This window comes from Argentina anserina, chromosome 7, assembly GCF_933775445.1.
Source record: "Argentina anserina chromosome 7, drPotAnse1.1, whole genome shotgun sequence".
NCBI lineage: Eukaryota > Viridiplantae > Streptophyta > Magnoliopsida > Rosales > Rosaceae > Argentina > Argentina anserina.
In genome coordinates, this window is record NC_065878.1 from 5,023,602 (window position 1) to 5,040,658 (window position 17,057).

Consider the following 17,057-nt stretch of genomic DNA (forward strand, 5'->3'; position numbering starts at 1 on the left):
TTTGCTTTTGTAGCTCATTTAATTCCTTCGGTGTCATTCTATAGGGTATCACATAAATTGGACTAGCTTTGGGTATTAGATCAATGCTGAACTCAATTTCTCGACTTGATGGTAAATGAGTGATTTCTTGGAAAACATCTTTATAAGTGTTCACCACATAAATTTAGTCTATTGAAGGTTCATAATTCTTCGATTCAACATTGGCAAGAAATTTAGTAGGAGTTGATTTTCTTGGAAAGTTACAATGGAGTTTTGGAATAGGTTGGCTAGGTATCGAAAAAGTGATAGTTTTCCCACGACAATCTACAAGGGCATGATATTTGCTTAACCAATAAAATCCTAGTATTATGTCACAACGCCTGAAATTTAAAACTATAAGGTCCTATGAGAAATTTTGTATCCAAAACATGTATAGGACATGATTTGCAAACTTTGGTTAAGATGACAGATTTTTCTAATGGTATCAAGACCATTAGAAACTCATCTTGTTCAGTTGGCGTTAAGCCTAATATTGCGACAAATGCAACAAATATAAACGAATCAGATGCACCGGTATCAAATAGTATATGAGCATGAGTACTATATGCTACTAGCGTACCTTCCATGTATAGATTAATTCCTTGATTAACATACATAGTCACCATGTAGTGTTTTATCATCTAGGTTGATACTATGATTGTTTAGGGAAATATAAACACACATATTATAGGCCAGTTGCCTAGCATTAGCATCTAGTTCCAAATACTCATTACCGAATTGAAAATCATTTCTTAGTGCTTCTACGAACCGATGATCCATACTGTCAAATAATCATTGTTAGTTAGACCAATCAACTCTAATTTCAAAAGACATCGATTCAAATCAAGCACAAAACTTCAAGATGCAACAAATTATATGTGGGAACTTATATCCAACTCTTCTAACTTTGAGAAATACATTCGCATACAACATAAATACATAACCCTCCCTGTTCTTGTTAAGTTTTTGAAAATATATATAGATTTATTTTTAAAACAAAAACTTAAGAGAGTGAATGCTCTGATACCAATATGTCACGCCCCCAAATCCGAGACCACTATTATATGAAATATGGTTCCCGAATCAGAGGTGTGACATTAAAACCAATAAAATTTTCTCAATAAAACTGATATAAATATATGTCTGAATAATATTTTTATTAGGAAATAAAATCAGAGTTATTTTACAATACAGCAGATTAAGAAATACTGAATTTTAACGTAGATAGATGAGTCTTGCATTTATTGTCTTGAAATAGTAATTGAAGAAAAACCATCATTATATTTATTAGATTCATCACATTCTCCAACCATCTACTCATTACTTGAAAATAAGATTGTGTAACATCATGAGTACACAGACCCACTAAGTACATAGTACATTTTAATAATAATTTAGCTAATGAGAAATTCAAATATGAACAACCAAGTAAAATGTACCAAAAACCAGGTGTATTTGGTAACACGATTTCTTATTTATGCATATAGATATACATATCAGCATCAATATATTCAATTAATTGTGTGAATTTTTAAGAAAACTAGTAATTAATTACAAAGTCACATGTTAGGGTTCACGTTTACCTAAAACACGGATAAGCCTCAGCATACCGAGGCCAACACCAAAGTATGTATACTCAAGGTCAATTCTCCTATGAGTATAATAGTTTTTTGAGTGAGTTTATTAACTCTAACTTTGATTAGCCATAACTTCTCCATTTCCAAACATTTTTGAGTGATTCAAAAGTCTAAATTGAAGCATTTTCATGAGGAAACCTATGCCCCTACCGTACTTCAGTTTGGTAGTTTCCACCGCCTGTCCAGGGTTGAGCCCTGGGATTTGATGGTGGACTTAAAAAACCACCTACAGACGCTTTACGCCCAATCATTCCGGATAATGTTTAATGCTATTGTTATCTTGGACAAACTCAGAAGTTATAAAATACGAAAATATAGCTCTTACAAAAACATGGTCTTTTCCATTTTATCCTTAGGTTTTCACTTTGATAAATCTTAAAAGACAAAAGATTATAAGGATGTAAGATGTACTTACCTTAAAGTTTCAGGAGTAAAAAAAAGGTTTTGATGTGGATCCAAAGTTGAATTACTTTAGTAAAGAAGGAACTTGTTTAAGAGAGAAATAGTGAAGGCTAGAATTTTTGCTTGAGAAACATTGGCTGGTTGAGTTTTCTATCAACTACGAGAACTGTAGACTTGCATGATTTCTGATTTTGAAGTATGAAGAAAGCTGAAGGCAGCTCACAAATATAAACTGGCCAAGAAAGAACACAAAAATTTAATTATCAACTACCATTCTTGACTTAAGAGACCAAGAATTAATATGAGTGATAACTTAGCTAGTTATGGTGGTTGCTCACAAAGAATAAAAAATAGTGCGATAAGATAAAACATAAAAATCAACTAGGTTCAAAATGTATTAGCATAAGGATTATATATATATATATATGTAGATATAACAAACACATTTATGTGTTATTCTAAAAAGTAAAGGAATGTAGTATATTTTTTTCATAAGGTTTTAATATATTTGCACTATCCAATACTAATATAATGCATAAAAGATAATACTATTAGTATTAGTCTTAAACTCGATTATAAAGTATCAAGTATACGCAAGAAATATGAGCTAACGTACTCAAATTGTGGTCTAATAATTACAAAAAAAAATTCTCTATCTTTAAAAATATGAACCTTAACATCATTGGTTTCTAAAGAGAAATATTAGAAGAAAAATTGAATTAATTCTAAGTTAATATAACCTTAGAGCACTAAGTAGTAGTAAATACTAAATTTTGGTATTACAACCCCAAGAAGAAGAAGATGGGTCGTTTAATCACCGAAGAAGATACCGCCACTCTTATACAGAGATATACAGCGACGACGATTTTGGCGTTGCTGCAGGAAGTGCACACAGCACACTTGTCCTCGTCGGAGAAGATTGACTATGATCAGTTGGTGGCTAAGACTACAATTGGGATCAGAAACCCTATAGTATCAGATGCTTTGGCGACATTTGGCTTATAGGGAGCCTTTGCCCGACAAAATTGAAGACGGAGCTCGACCTACGGATGTGGATAGTGACTACAAATATGAAATCGAAGCTGCTCCTCCTGTTACTGCTGATGCTTCAACTGAGGCCGCAGCATGTGTGAAGGTCCTTATGACTTCTGGAATACCGATAAGTGATTCCAGGAAAGGTACAACGACGGTGGATGATCCATGGACAAAAACATACCTAATGGCCAGTCGTCGGAAACATATGAACCATCTGCTAGCTTCACCAAAAGGCATAACATTACAGTTCCGGTTTCGACTCGGAAAAACAGAGCCTTCCTCCTGCCATGACAACTACTGCAGCAGCAAAAGATGAAGGAGATGATGCAAATACTCCATATAGCAATATCATGTCACCTTGGTAGAAAAGAAGAAGGTGGTCAGAGGAGGAGGATTTGAAACTGATGACTGGTGTGAAGATATATGGTGAAGGAAATTGGACTAAAATCGTAAAAGCAAACTTCAGAGGGGAAAGAAATGCTAATCAGCTATCTCAGAGATATAGTATTCTTAAGAAGCGACCAAAGTTGGGTCTGCGAGAAGAAGGCACACCGTGCAATAAAAAAGAGGAGGATATTCTGAGAGCTCACCAAGCAGTCACCCATTTTATAGGTAATGGGCAGAAGAGAACACCTATTACAGTGGGGAGTGGTGGAACAATCGTAGAGAGCAATGCTGCTGAAGCAAATGCAAACAGGGAGCCTGGTGTAACAAATGAAATACGTAACTCTTGGCTGCAAACTACTAGAGCTGAAGGCCTTAATGTACGAAAGACGTCTACGAATCGGATGGGATCATTCAGTCCGACTCCAAAAGGTGGAGTTGTGTCCAAGAAAACATTGCCAAAGTCTAATATGGATGCAGATGGCTTAACATCAACTGGGGTTGCTGCTGGGACACCCATTGTCTCTCAATCAGATGCTCAAGCAAATAACACTAGCACTATTTGTACTAAGCTGGTTGCGACACTGCTACCTTCTACCCACACACCCACACACCCTGCGGGATCCTTAAAAGCTGTATCCCAGACAAGTCGGCAAGCTTTAAAGATTGAAACATCCAGGAAAATCACTGGGTTTAAGAGTAGCCTTGGTGCTCAAGTCTTACCAGAGCAGGTCCAAACTGGAGCTGGAGTATATCTCTCTGGCAGTGAACAGGTTCAAGAAGGTAAAGTAGAGTAACCAAAGTAGAAAGCTGTGGTATAAAATTCATTAACGAATGCTCAAAATCCTGCTGCCGGTTAGTGTCCCATGAAGAAATAAGATCATTAGGTGGTATATAGGAGGCAGCCATTAAGGAGTAGTAGGTAGAGATGGAAGATGGTGGTCAAACATTTTTTTTTGTGATGGTGGTCAGACATAGATAAATTGAGTACATGTAAATGTTTTTAAAATCTCTTGGAAATAAAACAAAAGGGCGTGATGGATCTTCTTCTGGAATCATGGAAAGTCTTGCGAATTTCAGTTAAGTCCGATCCTACTCAAAATGACTTTCATGTTCAAAACTAACTAGAGTCCAATTGCAATGCATAAGATATGTTTGTATGAGGGTACCATACTTGTACACAATGTTCTAAAAAGCGGCCCCTTGTATCGCCTAGGCAGCGCTTAGGAGTTAGGAGGTGGGTCACCACCATGTTTTTTGCATATTCGGTCATCCGTGGCGTTTGAGAGATTTGGCGGCCGCCTAAGCGGTCCGTAACAATCAAAATCGGTGGACATTTAGGAAAAAAAATTAAAACACAGTGAAAGTAAAACAATTTCAGGATGAAGATTTTATTTTAGAAGATGAGGAATGAGAAATTGATATTGAGTTTGAATCCGATACCGAAGAAGTTGGTGAAAGATTTGGAGAAAAATAACTTGAGATATTAGTCTTTCATTTGTTTTACAATTTACCTTTTGTTTTAATATTTTTATATGCACTTTGAACTTAAGTAATTTTGAGTTTAGACTATTTTGAAAATTAATATTGAGCATTATTAAATATTTTTAATCATATAAATAGTTTAAATACATGTATAAAAATAAATAAATATTTAATAATTCGAATCCACCTAGGTGCCGTCTAAGAGGACGTCTAGCCGTGTAGGCGTTAGGAAATAGTTGTCTACCTACATACTGCCTAACGCTTTTTCGAACTTTCCTCATACATAAACGAAAAAAACCAATATTTTCTAAGGCAAAAACGAAGACCAAGGCTAGTGCCTTTACCTTTTGTAGTCATCAACATATAAACACACAATTTGCCATGCTTTCATATACTCCAATTTGTTTGTGTGTATTTCCATACTTCAAATTGTCTCTTCCATTTTCCTTTCCCACCAGTTTCAGGTTATCATCGACTTCAAACATGTTTCAGGGCTTCTAATAGTGTCTTTTCTGGGTTAACTTTTATCCTACCCCTAGTATGTGTTGTGTAATAGTAGTCTTTTCTTTGCAAATCATTAAACGAAAAAAGAAACCTTTTAAAGTTTGGGCCTTGCCCATAGAGATAGGGATGAGCAGACCAAAAATAAAGGAATGAGCAGACCCCTCTCGTGTTTCTCGCTACACAAGTGTAAAACCCACTGAAAAGCCAGACCAAGCAAGGGTAGAACGGTTGCCACTGACTCAGAGGAAGGTAAGGAAGCGACTTTGTGTTTCTTATGGTTTGAGATTTGATTTCTTTGGTACATTGAACTGTTTTGATGTCGATTTTGGGTTGACAACGATACTTCATATGATTGGAATTAAAGGAAAAACAATTTGGCTTAGTTGATGTAATTGTAGTTATGGTTATTCTGTTGGGTTCTTCAAAAGGTGTCATCTTTGTTTTAAGTATATGTTTAATTAGTTGGGAACTGAGGAAGTGAGGAGAATCAATAAACTAGCTACCAGTTCTGAAGCTTCAGAGTATAGGGTAGCTTCATGTTCGTAATTATATGTATTTTTTGTTTCAATTTGATATGCTATACCAATTATCGGAATATATGAAAAACTTTGAGGGAAAGGAACGGAATAGAAACCAAGTTTGCTGCCCAATCATCTACTTGTCTCTTCTTGGTCAGGTCACGATCGCAAAGGGTTCATGTTTTGCATTACTTCATAATTTTATTTGAGCATTTGGGGTGGAAATGTTCCTGATATTCGACACGTTTGATGATTCTTGCCGGGTATCTGATATTCTGCAATTTTGGATACTTGAGTTTGACTGAGAACATATTCCACTGCCCAATAACTTATTGTTGCAATTTGTCTCTGATGGTCTTTTAGCTTCTTTGTTTTTTTAGAAAGCCAGAGTTCTAGTCATGTATTCATTATAGTATGTTTGTCTTGTTTGTATGTGCTTATCTTGAGTATGTTCTTGCCATTTGTTGTAACCATAGTACTATCTACCCACAGATACTAGAGAACACATATCTTCTAACTTTCTAAGATATGAAAGCTATTCTTGGGTAGTGGAATCAAGTTACCATAAGGTTTAGGGAGATTTTGTTTATCCCTTAGGCTTCTTGCAGTTGCAGATAATCTAGGTGGAGAGAAGGGACAGGAGTGACAGAGACAACAAAGAGATATGCTTCGTTTGTCTGCTACTGCTGGTGCTCCTGCGGTTACAACATCTAACACCAATCTTGTGCTGTTATTCTCCACCAAACTTTTAATTACTGATTCTACTACATTCTCTTCTTTCACGGTACAATCCAATCACAAGCTTTACCTTCATTTCATATTATTCATAATGTATAAATCTGTCTCTATATATGTATGTTTATTGATATATATCTATCTTTTTAGTGTACAGTCTTGCTCACTGAGGACATCTCGGCTGCACACCAGTTGTAGACCAATAAAAACGCTGGCTGCCCAAGAAACTCAATCCTCAGCCTCAGCCTCATCCTCAGGTTTCGTTCTTTTTTACTATGCTTTATGATAAAGAAAAAGAAAAAGAATAAATAATTTTTCACTTTTTTGTTTTGTTTTTAAAATTGTTCTGTTGCTGTTTTTATGGTCTGATGAAGCTTGATTGTTGGTTCGTGCAACCTTCTTCTTTGTTTCAGGTGACAGGCAGGCTCTGATATCTTTGTCAGACAAAAACAATCTTGCCTTTTTAGGGAATGGGCTTCAAAGCTTGGGGTAAATTCCGGAGCCTACTTTTTCACCAAAATATTAAAATTCTGCAGTAATTATAAGAGGACATGTCACTTTTTAAATGTCCTTTATAAATTCAATTTGTGCTCGCGCGTACGTATCACATTGATGTCTCCCCCGTGATGATGATTAGGAGAGTGGACTTCTTTTGTGTTATAAGGCTTTTTTCTCTGTACACTATCTTGTTGTTGGGTCTTTAAGCTTTCTGTATTGTTCTGCGGGATGATCGTCTTTATTTAATCTCTTTATGATCTCATCCCTAGTTTGGTTTTAATGGTTAGCAATATCTGGTTCTCGCCTTAGCACTTTAAAAAAAAAAATTTAGTTGGCCCCTCCTAGTTTGAACCTCTTTGGGAAACTTTACATGATGTTTCATTAGATTTTAATTTTAACTGTATTTAAATAATGGGAAGTATATGTACTTGACTGACAAGTTTTTCTACATTTTTTTGGACACTAGATATAAAATTGTTTCCACTGGAGGAACTGCATCTGCTTTAGAAAGTGCCGGGGTGTTTGTCACTAAAGTTGAAGAACTTACTTGCTTCCCGGAGATAGTAAGCTAGCTGGCACTTTTCTTGGTTTGTTGTAGAGTATACAGAACTGAGATGTTATCTGCATTATGATTTGCCTCATAATCTGTCTAGATATGTATTGCAGCTCGATGGTCGTGTAAAAACTTTACACCCCAACATTCATGGGGGTATCCTTGCTAGAAGAGACCAAAAACATCATATGGAAGCTCTTAGTAATCATGTAATCGGTGAGATTTCCTATATGAATGCCTGCATTAACCACTCTTTGTAATGTGAATTCTCTTATAAGTATATTTGGTCACAACATTTTTACAGGTACATTTGATGTAGTTGTGGTGAATTTATATCCATTTATGATAAAGTTACTTCAAAGTGAGGAATAGAATTTGAGGATGGAATTGAGAATATAGATATTGGTGGTCCTGCCCTGATTAGAGTGGTTGCAAAGGTAGTTTATTTAAATCACAAGGATAGCATATTGTTGGTTGTATAAGTTCATAATTCATAATTGTCTTTGCACATGGCACATACAAAACTCTAAGGTTTGCTCTACGAGTACCTTTTGATATTACCAATGTAATACTACATTGGTGTTGTGATATCTTTATACAATATTTTAAATAAAATATGCCTGTCAAACAGAATCACAGAGATGTCCTGGTGGTTGTTGATTCAGAAGACTATCCTGCGCTACTAGAATATCTTAAAGCAGACAATGACGTCCAACAATTCCGAAGAAACCTTGCGTGGAAGGCTTTCCAACATGTTGCTTCTTATGATTCTGCCATTTCAGAGTGGCTTTGGAGGCAGACTACCAAAGGTACTTTGCTGAGTGACTTATACAGTTAAAAATTGTTCTTGATTCAATTTAATTATGTAGAGATCATAATCAGAATTGAGATACGGCACATGCCAGTTCATTATTAATGAGCATGAACACCGAATCGACTGACATTCATGAAAATAGAATCATGAGTATTCAGTTGTGTGCAGAGAGAAGGTGGAGTTTGTTCTAATTTCTTGAATGGCAATATGATGCTCATAGTAAATATAAATGATTGAGTTAGGTAGGGAGGGACTGGGGGTCGGTCTGAAAACATAATTTCTTTAGGAACACACTCAACTCTTTTGTCTTTGACTTCTTTTACGATTGCCCACGTAATTGACTTATTTGATTTTTTGAAGATAAATTCCCTTCTAGCTTAATCGTCCCTCTGTTGCTCAAAAGTTCCCTTCGCTATGGTGAAATCCTCATCAAAAGGCTGCATTTTATGTTGACAAGAGTCTTTCTGAGGTTAACGCTGGTGGCATTGCAACTGCTATTCAACATCATGGGGAGGTAAAGGAATCTTGCAGTAACAATTCACTCCACTTCAATTTAAGCTTTGGCAGTGATATTTATGGTATTTTTATTTTGTCGAATACATCATATTAAGATATTTAATTGATGAGGTTAAATCTGAGTTTTATAATGAATGTTTGTTCAAAATTAGAATATCAGGGTATAAAAAGCACACTAATTAACTACTCTGTGTAATGTTACTTGCCGTTATGCAGATTACTGCATATATTGCTGGTGGCTATAAAAAAAGCACACTAATATTACTTGGAATGACCCACTTTTGAATGTTGCTGTGCGAGAGGTTACAGTTTGCTTAAGAAAAGAGGTATAATACTTGGGGTGGCTATTTTTGGTGGAGAGTTGGACTCTTGATGGAAAAGGTTCACCATGTGATTCTGTATGGGAATCAGTAAAATCAGAATTTCGGAGGAGCATTTTTCGGGCTATGCTATTGGCATGGATTGTGGAACTGCTGTGTATAGGAACTCTTTCTTAGCCATTCCAATAGCTGTATAACTTGCATTACTCTGATGTGTGGCTTTTTTGTATTTCCTGTCGAATCTATGAATGTCATATAAGTTCCTTTTTTTTTTGTTGGGTAGGAAGAATCCACTCTGTGGATAAATGTTGAATTTGATGGTTAGCGGGGATGGTGACGCTTGATCTTCATAAATGAACCTTCTTTCTATGCAATACATATGTTCTTATCTCATATATGTTCTTTTTAACTGTAATTTTTTCCTGCAGGAAATGTCATATAATAACTATTTAGATGCTGATGCGGCTTGGAATTGTGTGTCAGAGTTCAGGAGTCCTACCTGTGTTATTGTAAAGCATACAAATCCTTGTGGTGTAGCATCACGTGATGATATACGTGAAGCATACATGCTTGCTGTCAAAGCAGATCCAGTGAGTGGATTTGGTGGCATTGTAGCTTTCAACATAGAGGTTGACGAGGTAAGTTTCAGATTGCAGGGCTTGACATAGATGCATAGATTGTATAGATGATACGTGACTTATTTTTTGGTATGGTCTTCCTAAAATATTGGTTCACCAAGCTTGTGGAACTGGATTGAAAATAAAATTATGGCTCTCCTTTTCTGCCACACTAAATTGATAAAAAGAAACGGCTAAGGTGCACCTCAATCGAACCACAAACTTGTACCAGTTGCACGCGCTTATACCAAGGGCTAAATCTATTTATGTGCAATGAAAAAAATGAAAATGTGTTGTCTGTGCAATGGATAACTTGAATGCAAACTTGCTCCAGTACAAAAAGTTGGTATGCACTGAGAAGTTGAATCTTAGTATTATTACCTGATATGCTGCATCCTTTATTTTCTATAATAATATTTTTCTTTGTTTGTAGGATATTGCTAAAGAAATCCGAGAGTTTAGAAGTCCAACAGATGGTGACACTCGGATGTTTAAGTATTCAAAGAAAGGGCTTGAAATCCTTCGTGGAAAATCAAAGACTCTAAGGATCCTTGAGGCAAGTAAAAATGAGAAAGGAAAACTTTCTCTAAGACAGGTTGGTGGTGGGTGGTTAGCCCAGGACTCGGACGATTTGACTCCCCAAGATATCCAGTTTAATGTTGTGTCTAAGAAGTGTCCACAAGAACATGAGCTCAGTGATGTAGAGTTCGCATGGTTGTGTGTCAAACATGTCAAAAGCAATGCCATAGTAATTGCAAAGGTAGTCATTCTTTGTTTTTACCCTAACCCTTCATCCTGTTCGGTCTTGTACTAAAGAAAATTTAGGTCCTTGAAATATCTAATTGTTGGAATTTGGAAAGAATAACTGCATGTTGGGCATGGGAAGTGGACAGCCGAACCGTCTGGAGAGTTTAAGAATAGCATTGAAGAAAGCAGGAGAGGAGGTCAAGGGCGCAGCTATGGCTAGCGATGCCTTCTTCCCATTCGGTAATTTTCATTTCTCAGTAGTCTTTTTATGTATGCTTAATATAACACAATTTTTTAAAAATATATTTATGGGGTTCAACCAAGTAAAAGGATAATTAAACAAATAGAAGCAAAAAATCATGCAATGGTCGAATTGTTGTATACTGCAATATCTACTGAGAGCAATTATGCTAAACTGAAAATAGATGTCAGAACCTGTAAATTAATGTGAACAATAACTGTTTACACGTAGCTTGGAAAGATGCCGTGGAAGAAGCATGTGAAAGTGGAGTTAGTGTTATTGCAGAACCTGGTGGCAGTATAAGAGACGGAGATGCTATAGATTGCTGCAACAAGTATGACGTTTCACTTATTTTTACTAATGTGAGGCACTTCAGGCATTAATTTCAGATTCTTTTTTTTTCACTTACATCCCACCACCATCGCTTAGAGCTCAGAATCTATTTTCTTCGGATCAGTAGGTATTTTTTTCTTCTCAGCTGTATGATGCATGTATTTTTTTATGCCGACTGGCTAATGTTGATAACTATATGATCCATTTATCTGAAGTTAAGGAAGCTTCATTTCCATTTGTAGAAATATACTGATCAATAACTGTCACTACCAAACCATTAAACTTCAGCCACGGAGCAATTTTGATCACCTTCACTACTGAAAAAAAATGCTCTTCAGTTGTTTGCCATGGTGTCTTGGTAACATGTGACCATTTCTTAATACCTTGTATTTTGTTGAGGTTGTTAAGAACAAGGTAGGCTGTTAAAGATTGTGAACTGTATCAGTTCGAGATTCCTCGTCTGTGGAAATGCACTACTGAAGAGAAGGAGAAAGAGAAATAAGTGAAGCGTGGAAGTAGAAATAAGTGAGGATAGGGTGAAAGTGACGATCTTAAGCTTGCGGGTTTTTTTGTTTGTTTTTCTTTTGTTTGCTGTCTAGGGGTAGGGCTAGGGCTAAGTCGAAATTGTGGGCAGATGGAGAAGAGAGAGAGCTAAGGAAGGAAAAGAATAATTCCACTGGATGATTTGCACGGTGACTGGTAGGTAACCAGAATAGGCATGTACATAGGATAATAAGATTGGGATAAGTAGAATGAAATCCTGGTCGTATACTCGGATTCTGAATCTAGTGACAGTGATGATGAAGAGGAGGAAGATGAAGGTGAGTAATCAGATGCAAATGATGAAGCTGAGGTTAATGATGAAGAGCAAGGAGAGGAAGGTGTTAGCTAGGGCTGACCACCCATTTAGAGGGTATGTAGTCCTAGAGAATCATGGTCTCATTACTTTGCTAATGGGATTGAGAGGAAAATAGGAAAGCAGCCGAAGCTAATGGAGCTTCAAATTCTGCATAAAGATGCATAGGATTCTCTGGTAGAAGCAGAGAATCTAGAAGACCATGATTTTGCATGCGTTAGAAATCACAAGCAAAACAGTAAAAGGAAGAAGTCACATGCATAACAGTAACAACGAGAGCAATCACACTTACAAATGGTAAGCATATGTAGTAACATTTGAGCAATTCCTTTAGTTCTATTAAAAAAAAGCTGGGTCCTTTTGAACCAAAATTGCTGGTTTTAGACTTCTAATTTCTATTTTCTTTTTAGTTGTAGCTTTGGTGATGTAATAACTATGGTGATGTAGTAGCACACCAAATTTACTGAAAATTCCACTCACCAAACTAAATGGTACAAACTTAAGTCAAAATGGGAACCCATTGATGTCACATTTATTGTCACCCCATTTTATTACCCACCCTAAAATGGGTTTCACTATATTCGACCACTGTCAATTCCAGACAGTAAAACTTACCCAAAAGACGTAACAAAGTAAAAAGTTTGCTTTCCATATTCCCCTATATAAAAGGGCTTTGTTTACAGAGTGACCAAACATTTAGCAACAAAGACCGGAACTGAGCTAACTGCGCTCTCTCTCTTGGAAGACTCCAAGGCCCAGTAATCGATGAACACAGCAAACAGGTAATGATCTATTTCTTTTCTTGTTCTTCTCCAACTGGATATTCTCTTGCATGTTGAATCTGGCTGCTGTTTATGTTTCAGATACTATTAACGCTTCTTTGTTCTCTGACCAAGTGCCCCTTTGATGCATGTTTCCCGTGTTTTCTAGATCTCGTTATCTCTAGATTTTCTGTTCAGTTTTGATTCCTGTCTTCAAATTATGTTTCTTTTTTTTGAATAAGTGGTAGCTCAGACTGCAATCTTTTCATGCAGAGAAACATGTCTTCAGCAGAAATGAAAGCTATGTCTTTGATGATCTAGTTGAGAACCTGGGATCTAGAGGAATGTTCAGGACCCAAGAAATGGGCATTTTGGGTTTGTGGGAGGAGTGAGGAAAAAGTCAAAATTTTGTGTTGGTTTTTGTTGTGAACTGAAGGGTTTTGTGTGATTATGGAGCCTCCCAATGGTATTGATAAGTCGAGGGTTTTGGATGTTAAACCTCTGCGTACTTTGACCCCGGTGTTTCCAGCCGGCGGTCAGGCCCCTAACTTTGGTTGCATGCCTCCCTTTGGCCATACCCCTAATGGGTTTTCGCCTTTTTACCCATTTAATGCACCACCACAAGCCACTCAACAAGCACCAGATCTCAATAATCATGTGAATCATACCGGAATGCAGACACCAGTTGGTCACATGCCGGCTCCACTTCGGTCGTATAGAGCCCCGAACCCGTCTGCAGGACTGCCCCATGACTTTCCGGAGGAGTCCAATGGAGATAGGGAGTCGTCAATGGGTGGGACGGGTGACGAAGATGGGTATTTTGATGGTCATAAGGACGTGTCTGCTCACCGTGGTTCCAGTTCAGCTCGAAAGACTAACAGAGCTAGTTCATCTCGTAAGAAGGTTAGGAAACGTGGAGATGCTGATGCATTATTTTTTCCTGGAAACAAAGGATCAGGGGTGAACTTTGTTTCTGTGATCAGTCCAACTCAACTGGAAGATGGTAACATTGAGTTGGTCAATTATGTACTCATGAACTTTGATGCTGTCAGGAGAAGAATCTGCCAGATTGAAGATACCAAGGAAAAGAATACCGACTCCATTAAGCGTGCAGATTTAAAAGCTGGTAATATTGCAATGACCAAAAAGGTTCGAACAAACATGAGGAGGAGAATTGGAGCTGTCCCTGGAGTTGGGATTGGGGACATTTTCTTTTTCAGGATGGAAATGTGTGTGGTGGGATTACATGCTCCATCAATGGCGGGTATTGATTACATGACTCTCAAGGGTGATTTGGAAAAAGATCCCATAGCCTTGAGCATAGTTTCTTCAGGAGGCTACGAGGATGACACAGATAGCAGTGATGTTTTGATATATAGTGGTCAGGGTGGTAATACCAACAACAAAGATAAGCTGATGGCTGTCACTGATCAGAAGCTTGAAAGAGGAAATCTTGCTCTTGAGAGAAGCCTGCACCGTGGCAATGAAGTAAGAGTGATTCGAGGGTTGAAAGATGATACAACTCCAAATTCCAAGGTCTATATCTATGATGGCCTGTACAAAATCCAAGAGTCATGGATGGAGAGGGGAAAATCTGGTGGTAACATGTTCAAGTACAAGATAGTGAGAGTGCCTGGACAACCAGATGCCTTCTCAGTTCTGCAAACAATCCGGAAGTGGAAGGACGGGACTTCATCAAGGCCTGGGCTTGTTCTCCCAGACCTCACTTCAGCTGCTGAACGTATACCTGTTTCCCTCGTAAATGAAGTTGACAACGAGAAGGGGCCTGCTTATTTCACATATTTCCCTTCACTCAAGTATTCCAAATCTTTCACTTTAATGCAGCCTTCTCTAGGTTGCAATTGTCGTAGTGCATGCCTCCCAGGTGATATGAATTGCTCCTGCATTCAAAATAATGAGGGTGAATTTCCTTACACTGGTAATGGGATTCTAGTTAGCCGCAAACAGTTGGTGTATGAATGTGGTTCTTCATGTCCATGCGCTCCTAACTGCAAAAACCGGGTATCCCAAGGTGGTTTAAAAGTGCGCTTGGAAGTGTTCAGGACAAAGGATAGGGGCTGGGGCCTATGGTCATGGGATCCTATTCGTGCTGGTACCTTTATATGTGAGTATGCTGGTGAAGTTATAGATGAACTGAAATTCAAAAATAAAGGGTACGAAGGCGAAACTGATGAGTTTATCTTTGATACAAGGCGTGATTATAACCCCTTCAAGTGGAATTATGAACCTGGCTTGCTAGATGAGGAGAGTCCTAATGAGTCTGTCGAGGACTATAGCATCCCATATCCGCTGATCATAAGTGCCAAGAATGCTGGGAATGTATCTCGTTTTATCAATCACAGCTGTTCACCCAATGTCTTTTGGCAGCCAGTTCTATATGAACAGAACAACCAGTCTTTTCTCCATATTGGGTTTTTTGCAATCAGACACATTCCTCCCTTGACAGAATTGACATATGATTATGGGATTTCAATGTCTGTTGAAGTGGACAATAACAATGGCCCCCATAGGAGAAAGAAATGCTTATGTGGATCCTCAAAATGCCGGGGTTATTTTGGCTGATGGTTTCTGTAGTTTGTACCAACAGAGGAGGACAGTGCCAGCGAACATGGACACTGGTTAACAATGTTAGCATCCTTCACCATGTTTATTTATTTTAGAACCAAGCTTTTGTGATTTCTCTTTTGTATCTTTGAATCTCGGATTGTTTAGTATGCAGGATACACCATGTATAAGTATTGAAGCTTGGGTTGACTTTAATTTTCTTGATGTATCTTTCCAACTTATATGTTTTAGGGTTATAGGTTTAGATGATTCTGGTACCGGCCTGTAGATGTGACCTGGTTATAGGTTTAGCCTCTTCATCTAAGTCTATGTTCTTGAACAACTTGGTGTAACTCCTTTATCTTTCCACCTTCATGGAACACATGCTTGCTTAGTTTACTTTCGAGTTTAGGCTTTTCACTTCATCTTTAAAGCTTGTTGCCTGCAAACAGTATGAACGCTGGTATGGAGATGTGAGAAGAATTCATCTAAATTCACATACTGTTTGTTGGTTTTTAATCTATTCAAGTACTTTTGGGGTCCATTTAGCACAGTTTAATAGTTATACTCCTTTTTCAGGTTATTCTGATACATGTAATCCGAAGCAAAGTTCTTTTGGTTATTCTAAACCAGACTGACTGTTCCTTATTTGATTTCAAGCATTCACTTTGTTTACAGGCCAAGTACTTTGTTCACCAAAACTTGTTTTAAATGTGGTTCTGTTGTCATCGAGATGCTTATTCTTCATCAGTTGAATAGATGTTTGGATTTCTGTATTTCCAGAAAGTGCATTGGAAAGTTTTATGTTTTGTGTGGAGTGGTATTCTATGTAAAGACTGTTGAGTTTAAGAATATTTTGCTTGTCTAATAGCTAAAGTACTTTTAAGTTTTACTGATTGGTTCTTCATTGCCATCTAGCATTTATGATACTTATAGTGGAAGCCTGAGAAGGGTCTCAATAACTTGGACTATTTTTGGATTTCTCGGTACTGATTTCTGCTGCTTTGCTTAAACTTATGCAAACGGAGTAGTTGTCCTTGAAGGTTTCTCTAAACCTTTAACCGTTAACATTCACAAATGAAGGTGGTGGGAGATTGCATCTGTTTTTCTCTGTTTAAAAACGGGGTAGTTTCCTCTGTTTTACAATGTTTTCGAGTTTTTCAATTCTCCATCATCCTGTGAACTGGTCGTTGTCAAGTAATAATACAAATGTCTAGTTGTCAAAACATTATTGTGGCCGAGGGTGTGATCATGCCAGCAATAAGGCACATAATCACAACAATTATGCACCCGTTAAGTTAAGTTTGCTTGGGTGAATAAGTTAAGCTTGCTCGGGCGACCTCCGGTGTTGCGCCCCTAATACAGTCAGAGGAAACAGTACGAGGATATGAAGCGATCATATATGCTATGGTTCAAGACAAATATACACAAGCAGATTTGTTTAAATGGGTACTTACTGTTTATACTCTCACAGCATCATTTGCATGTATTGAGTTGAATTTCCATACAAAAAAGTAG

The 17,057-nt window shown here is 37.4% G+C and overlaps 2 protein-coding genes across 2 annotated transcripts; both read left to right on the forward strand.

Moving 5' to 3' along the window:
• Positions 1-5,394: 5,394 nt before the first annotated feature.
• LOC126803235 (uncharacterized) lies at positions 5,395-11,592 on the forward strand. The gene is given in 15 exon segments (XM_050531020.1): positions 5,395-5,714; positions 6,592-6,767; positions 6,876-6,975; positions 7,132-7,207; positions 7,683-7,779; positions 7,883-7,985; positions 8,074-8,106; positions 8,109-8,206; positions 8,401-8,578; positions 8,944-9,000; positions 9,003-9,097; positions 9,848-10,057; positions 10,470-10,796; positions 10,897-11,023; positions 11,256-11,592. Coding segments are annotated over 14 exon segments (1,773 nt in total). The 5' UTR covers positions 5,395-5,714; positions 6,592-6,647; the 3' UTR covers positions 11,408-11,592.
• A 1,322-nt stretch (positions 11,593-12,914) lies between these two features.
• LOC126803232 (histone-lysine N-methyltransferase, H3 lysine-9 specific SUVH1) lies at positions 12,915-15,764 on the forward strand. The gene is made up of 2 exons (XM_050531018.1): positions 12,915-12,995; positions 13,248-15,764. Exon 2 carries the CDS (start codon positions 13,425-13,427, stop codon positions 15,555-15,557), a length of 2,133 nt encoding a protein of 710 aa, XP_050386975.1. The 5' UTR covers positions 12,915-12,995; positions 13,248-13,424; the 3' UTR covers positions 15,558-15,764.
• Positions 15,765-17,057: the final 1,293 nt, after the last annotated feature.

Coding starts and splice junctions, on each gene's coding strand:
- LOC126803232 (XM_050531018.1), top strand. CDS start 13,425: ATGGAGCCTCCCAATGGTATTGATAAGTCGAGGGTTTTGGATGTTAAA.